This window comes from Spinacia oleracea, chromosome 4, assembly GCF_020520425.1.
Source record: "Spinacia oleracea cultivar Varoflay chromosome 4, BTI_SOV_V1, whole genome shotgun sequence".
NCBI classification, from domain to species: Eukaryota; Viridiplantae; Streptophyta; class Magnoliopsida; order Caryophyllales; family Amaranthaceae; genus Spinacia; species Spinacia oleracea.
In genome coordinates this window covers 157893558-157900582 of record NC_079490.1, presented here as the reverse complement: position 1 = coordinate 157900582, position 7025 = coordinate 157893558, and the positions used below count along the sequence as shown (strand labels likewise).

At 39.5% G+C, this 7025-nt stretch overlaps 2 protein-coding genes across 2 annotated transcripts; both read left to right on the top strand.

The window, feature by feature from the left end:
- Window positions 1-2684: 2684 nt before the first annotated feature.
- LOC110784796 (uncharacterized) lies at window positions 2685-3635 on the top strand. Its single transcript, XM_056842497.1, has 2 exons — window positions 2685-2840; window positions 2895-3635. Exons 1-2 carry the CDS (start codon window positions 2685-2687, stop codon window positions 3633-3635), a joined length of 897 nt encoding a protein of 298 aa, XP_056698475.1.
- Window positions 3636-3705: 70 nt separating this feature from the next.
- Window positions 3706-5692, top strand: LOC130472074 (uncharacterized). Its single transcript, XM_056842496.1, has 3 exons — window positions 3706-3989; window positions 4163-4436; window positions 4544-5692. The coding sequence occupies exons 1-3, from the start codon at window positions 3706-3708 to the stop codon at window positions 5690-5692; spliced, it is 1707 nt and encodes a 568-aa protein (XP_056698474.1).
- The last annotated feature ends 1333 nt before the right edge of the window (window positions 5693-7025 follow it).

Below are 7025 nucleotides of genomic sequence, written 5' to 3'. Positions count from 1 at the left end.
TTGTCATATATGAAATGTATTTTCATATTCCATTTAATCTTGGTTTAGTATTAAATGATGAGTCCCTTCAAATTGACGATATATTCAAGATAGACTATCAGAACCAGTCCTGTGACTAAGAAATGCCTATCAAGTGAACTTGAATGTCAAAGGTTGAAAATGGTCCCTGGTCAGAGTTTTCTATAAAGATGGACGCATAGAAAACGTTAGACGACTACAATGCAAGATGACTAGTAGTTCTATTTCTTGAACTATGTGGACATGGCAATGTCGTAATCATTTGCATAGATACTTACTTTGGGAAGACTAGTATCGGACAGACCTATGAAACTTTACTGTAAGAGATGAAAATCTGTCATAAGTAAATTTCATTAAAATTATTAGACACTAATCCACAATACCTGAGTGATTTGAGATTACTTGTTTGAGAACTGCTTACTTTGACGTTGTCAACCGTCGCACCGTAAAAGGAGGCTATAAAGGCAACGCTCAGGTAATCACCTATCAGACGAAGTCTAATCTCAAGATCACAAGATTGGGATTGTCCTCCCATAAATCGGGATGATATGCTGAAAGTTGTACAAGGCCACTTGGAGAGCTAGAAACTGTAAAATGCATGGACGTGCTCAGATGAATCATAGGCTATGATTATCTGTTTATTTGATTAGTTGAACTCTGAAACTGGGAAACACCTCTGGACATAATAAGGATGACAACTCTTACCTTATGTTCAAGAGCGAGCACCGAGCGACAAAGGAATTAGGAAATGCACACTTGTCCCTAAGGACAAGTGGGAGACTGAAGGAAATAATGCCCTTGGTTCAAGTATGCATTTAATGATAAGTGTAATAAATACGGTTCAGTATTAATTAACAAGTTAATAATTCAGTAAGATCAAGTGAGTTGAATGCCTAGCTAGAGGTCGCTTCAGTTCAAGTGGAATTAATGATATTAATCCACAGCTTACTCTTGACTGAACCCGTAGGGTCACACAAATAGTACGTAAACGGATCAAGTATTTAATGGCACTAAATACTCCATCTATGGATATTCGGAATCGACAGATCTTGGTTTCAGTAGGAGCTAAGATCGTCAAAGGCAAGTAAATGAATACTCCGAAAACGATGATATTGCCGGAAACGGAAATATGGATCGTATCGGAAATATAAATATTATCCAAGACGTAGATGTTGCTGGAAACGGAAACATGGTACGTATCGGAAAGTATTATCGAAAATGGAAATATTACTGGAATCGGAAATATTGCCGGAAACGGAAATATTGTCAGAATCGGAAATATTATCGGAATCGGAAAATAATTCCGGAAACGGAATTATTAAATATTTGTTCGAAACGGAAATTAATTTCGGAATCGGAAATGTTAAATATTGTTCATATCGGAAATGAAATCCGGAATCGGGAATTTAATCGAAAGCGTATCGTACGAATTAGCATCGGAAGAGACTTGCTAGACGAAGGCCCAGCACGAAGCCAGGCCCTCGCCTAGCAAGCCATACGCATCAAACCACACGCCAAAGCCTCGCCAGGCCCAGCAAGGCGTGGCGCGCGCGCGGAGCAAGTGGGCTGCGAAGCAATGGGCTGGGCGCCGTGCAGTTCGCGTGGGCCGCGAGGCATGCGTGCGGGCTGTGCGGTGCTCGTGCTCGTGCTCATGCTCGTGGTGCTATACGAATCCTAAAGCTATCGGAATTCGTGCTATGATTAAATCCTAATCCTAGAAGATAGAAATTAATTAAATAGAGTTCTAAAGGGATTCTAATTAATTAATTTAGTATTCTAATAGGATTCTAAATCCTTTTCCATGATTCTATAAATATGTGCCTAGGGTCACAAATTTATAAGAGAGTTTAATAAGTATTCAAACAATAAAAGCTAGGTTTTTTAAGCAGAAAAATCAGCCATATTACTTGCCTATTTAGCCGAAAATAATAGTACCTTAAGGGCGATTCTAGTTGGTTAATCTTAAGGCGGATCCGGACGTGCTGTTGACTATCTACGGAGGGACGACACTTGGAGTCCTAAAGACTTGTTCTTATTCGGTCCGGGCGTAGCTAGGGAGGGCACGCTACAAAGTGTATGCATCCTAGACTAATTATATGATTATGTGCAATTAATATGTATCCTGGCATTAAGGTTTTTCCGCATGATTTATATTGTTCATATGTATCATAACCTAACAGTGAAGACCATCAGCATTGGGTATGAATGGAAGCCTACTGTGTGTGATCATTACAAACTGTTAGGTCACATAGCAAGTGACTGCAGGAAGAAGAAAATGAAGAAGAAATGGGTGGCTAAACCCAATAAAACTAACAACAACACAGCCTCATTGACTGTAAATTCAGGGGAGGAGTTTGTTCAATCCCCTAACCCTATTAGAGTTAGACTAAGCCCAACTTCACCTGTGAGGGTCACTAATTCTTTTCAGGCTCTAGAAATGCAAGACAACAAAACAGGTGTGGGAAATGTAGTTGGGAACACTGCTGATGGTGCACAAGTTCTAGTGGATGGAGGTGGACAGCCTCCTGACACTTATGGATAGAATTATGTTCTGGAATGTCAGGGGGGTAAACAAACACACCAAACAGAAGGATGTGAAAGCTTTCTTGTGTGCCCATAGGTGTAGTTTGATTTGCCTCTTTGAGACAAAGGTCAAAGCTCACAACATGGGGGCTTTGTACCTATATCTGTTCAATGGCTGGTCTTTTACTACTAATAATATGTGTCATCCTGGTGGTAGAGTTGTTCTAGCTTGGAATCCTGGGGAGTTCCAAGTTAATCCTGTTTCCTGCTCCAGTCAAATGATTCACTGTGAGATTGGGGTTAAAAATTGAGATAAGTTTGAATGCTCTTTCATTTATGCACACAACACTCAGCATGAAAGAGAGGCACTTTGGAAGGATATTTGCAGCTTGGCTGGTAGGATCAAGGGACCCTGGGTGCTCAAGGGGGACTTTAATTGTGTTTTAAACACTGATGAGAGAGTTGGCAGTGATGTGAGATTCAGTGAGTTGCAGGATTTCCATAACTGTGTAAATAGATGTGGCTTGGAGGATGTGAAATCTAGTGGGAATTTTTTCACTTGGAACAATAAGCAACAAGGGGATCATAGGGTGTTTTGTAAGCTAGACAGAGTGATGACAAGTCAATTGTGGCAAAATAAGTATCCTAACACAGAAGTGTGCTTCAAGAATGAAGGGTACTTTGATCATTGCCCTGGGATCATCTTAATGTATCCTCAGTTCGTAGTGGGGAAGAAACCCTTCAAGTTCTTTCCAATGTGGCAAGATACTCCTAATTATAGGAACCTTATTGTCCAAGCATGGCAAGAACATCAGCAAGGAACCAAAATTTACCAAGTTGTACAGAGACTCAAGAGAGTGAGAGTTGTTTTAAAACAGCTTAACAAAGAGGGTTATGGTGATATTGAAGTTAAGGAAGTGAAAGCTTCTCAAAACTTGCAGAAAATCCAAAGTGAGCTTCATCTTAATCCTGCTGATGTGTCTTTGGATGATGCAGAAAAAGTGGCTCAGCAGGAGTTCTTGGTTGCTCACAGTGCTTTATTGAGTTTTCTTTCTCAAAAAAGCCAAGTAAAACTGGATCAAAGGTGGAGATGAGAACACTGCTATGTTTCATAGATCTCTCAGACAAAGATATATTCAGAATTCTGTTTTTTCTATCAAAGATATGCATGGGGAGTGGACTTTTAGTCCAGATCAGGTTCCTGCTGCATTCTTGGAATATTACAAGTGCTTGCTAGGTACAAAACTGGAGGCTAGAACTTCAGTGAAAGACCAAATTGTACACAATGGACCTCTGGTGACTGCAGTCATGAGTAGTGGTCTCAATGCCCCTTTCACTAAAGAGGAAATCAAGTCTGCTTTGTGGGATATTGATGGAGGGAAAGCTCCTGGACCTGATGGTTTTGGTAGCTCCTTTTCAAAGGTGTTTGGGGTGACATTGGGGAAGATGTTAGCAATGCAGTTCTGGATTATCTTAATACCGGGAACCTTCTGAAAGAGATTAACACTACTAGCATTACACTCATTCGAAAAGGGAAGTGCCCTGTGAGTGTTCAGGAATACAAACCTATTTCATGTTGTAATGTAGTCTAAAAATGCATCTCCAAAGTTCTGTGTAATAGGTTGAGGGTGGTTTTGCCTGATCTCATTGCTCAAAACCAGGGAGCCTTTGATCATAGTAGATTCATTGCTCATAATATCATGGTTTGCCAGGATTTAGTTAAAGGTTATGAAAGGAAGAATAGCTCTGCAAGCTGTCTCATCAAAATGGATGTACAAAAAGCATATGATACAGTTGAATGGGATTTTGTGGAAGAAATGATGGCTGCACTCAAGTTTCCTGCTCATTTTATAAAGCTCATAATGCAGTGTGTCAAATCACCAAGGTTTTCTTTGGCTATCAATGGCTCTCTCCATGGATTTTTTTAAGGAAAAAGAGGTCTTAGACAAGGTGATCCTTTGTCACCTCTCCTGTTTGTGCTCTGCATTGAATATTTATATAGAATTTTGAAGGTGGTGGGGGAAAGAAGGACTTCAAATATCATCCCAGATGCAAGGGATCCAAATTGAATCACCTGTGTTTTGCAGATGATCTCATTCTGTGTTGTAAAGGGTTTTTCAAATTTGTGTATTTGATGATGCAAGGCTTTAAGCTGTTTCCTGTCACAACAGGTTTGCAAGGTAGTCCTTCTAAAACATTTGTATACTATACTGGCATGTCTGAATCTAATATTCATAGAATCCTGGATATGACAGGGTTCTCTAAAGGTAGGTTCCCTTTTAGATACCTTGGTTTGCCTATTTGCTCTAATAAAATTATAGTTGGTGAGTGTGAAAAAATAGTGGAAAACATGTGTGCAAGGATCAAGATTAGGAGCTCAAGGAACATGTCTTTTGCTGGTAGACTTACTTTGGTCAACTCTGTCCTCATGACTTTGCAGACCTATTGGTCTCGGATCATGGTGTTGCCTAAAGGGGTGTATAATACTATCAATACCATTTGCAGGAATTTTCTTTGGAAGGGCACTGCTGATGCTACTGGTCCTGGCAAGGTTGCTTGGGGTTCTATCTGTAAATCAAAAAAGGAAGGTGGGCTTGGCCTCACTAATCTAAAACTGTGGAATATTGCTGCAATGGGGAATCATGTGTGGATGGTAGCCACTAAAAAGGATAACATGTGGGTGAGATGGGTGAACACTGTATACATCAAAGATGGAAATTGGTGGGATTATACCCCAAAAGTGGGTGATAATTGGTATTGGAGAGCAATTGGCACTGTGAAAGAATGGATGAAGAGATACCTGACTGAAGTTCAGTTGAGTTCTATGCCTAAGTATGCCATCAAGGAAGCCTACTGCTGTTTAGCTCCTGTGGTTTGCAAGGTGCCATGGACAAATGCAGTATGGGACAAATTGAGTATCCCTAAACACAGATTTATCTCTTGGTTGGCTATGCTGGAAAGGCTTAACACCAAAGATATATTAGTGAAAATGGGGATTACTGCTGACATGTTATGTTTCCTATGTGGTTCAGCTGTTGAGAATCACAAACACTTATTCTTTGAGTGTCATTATAGTGCTAGATGCTGGTTGGAATGCTCTACCAAGGATGGTATGCAGAATGCTCCTAAATCCCTCTCTGGTTTATTCTAGTGGATACTCAGAAGGAAGGTTACTAAGTTCAGGAGGGGTGTATTCTCCACTCTTGTTATGAGTGTGGCTTATCACATTTGGACTGAAAGGTATAATGCAATGTGGAACTCTCAAGTCAATTGCATAGATAGAGTGTGCAATAGTACTCTTCAGACTGTTTGTACTAGAGTGAATGGTGTGATGCCTAAAGTAGTTAGCAATAGGGATCACATTTGGTTTTCCACCCTATTTGCAGGGAAGTGGTCTTGTTTTAGCCAGTTTGTTTTGGTTGCCTGAGGGTCTGTCCTCTTGGCCTTGCAATTTGTAATTGTTTGATAATCTAATAAACTACTTGCTTATCAAAAAAAAAAGTAACTTGAAAAATGGAACATACCTAGTTTGACCTAGACTAGTGTGAGAATCTTGCTTAATGTTAGCTTCTCGTAAAAAAGCATAACCAGTTTTCGTTGTGAAATTCCTAGTTTTATGTCTGGTCCAATATAACTGATCCATTGTTGATCCTGTTGGTAAATCCAGAGACATAATTGCCTTTGCATCCATATTATCAAAAGTGTTTCTAACAAGTCCCTCATCCCAGCTGAGTTGAGATGAATTAATAAAATGACTTACCTTCCAAAACTTTGCATCTGTAAAACGAATATGAGAAGCAAAAACAGGCACCCTGTCATTAACAACTTATCTCTTCCAGATATAATATTATTCCCATTTCCCACCTTCCAAGCACAACCTTGAAGTAAAACATTCTCAGCTCTGCGAAGGCCACGCATCCCCCACGAAGCACGACCAAGAAAACTATTTAGCTTACCCGTAGAAAAAGCTAAATTTCCTTTGGCTTTATACAGTCTTGAGATAAGTAACTAACGATTTTGATGCATTATCCACACTCGTTTCATAAAAAATGTTGAATTAAGCTTCGATAATCTGTAAATACCCATACCTCCCATGCCACGAGGTAAATATAATATATCCCTACAAACCCAATGCGTTCCTTTTTTACCTTGGTTAACCCAAAAAGGTAGCAATCAAATAAACAATTTTGTTTGAAATTGAAACCGTAATTTCCAAACTCATTATAACACGAGACACCGTTGCTATGATGACGATATTGATCAGAACTAACTTCTGTGGTTGGGATAACAACACCCCATTCCATGAGGTAATCAAATCAGCAACCTTATCTGTCAAGTAATTGAAATGCAAACACTTTGAACCCATACAATCGATAGGTACACCCAAATGTTTTCCAAACTGATCCACTTGTGGCATCCTTAATATTGATTTGTAAATTTGTTGTTGTGAAAGAGAAGTATTTGGACTAAACTTGATTAAAGAT

Excerpts from the sequence above, each read along its gene's own strand:
- LOC110784796 (XM_056842497.1), top strand. The coding sequence starts at position 2,685 with ATGGGGGCTTTGTACCTATATCTGTTCAATGGCTGGTCTTTTACTACT. Across the intron at positions 2,841-2,894 it reads TGATTCACTGTGAGATTGGG|CATGAAAGAGAGGCACTTTG; the intron begins GTTAAAAATTGA and ends CACAACACTCAG.
- LOC130472074 (XM_056842496.1), top strand. The coding sequence starts at position 3,706 with ATGCATGGGGAGTGGACTTTTAGTCCAGATCAGGTTCCTGCTGCATTC. Across the intron at positions 3,990-4,162 it reads GGGGTGACATTGGGGAAGAT|GTTGAGGGTGGTTTTGCCTG; the intron begins GTTAGCAATGCA and ends TCTGTGTAATAG. Across the intron at positions 4,437-4,543 it reads AATCACCAAGGTTTTCTTTG|AATTTTGAAGGTGGTGGGGG; the intron begins GCTATCAATGGC and ends ATATTTATATAG.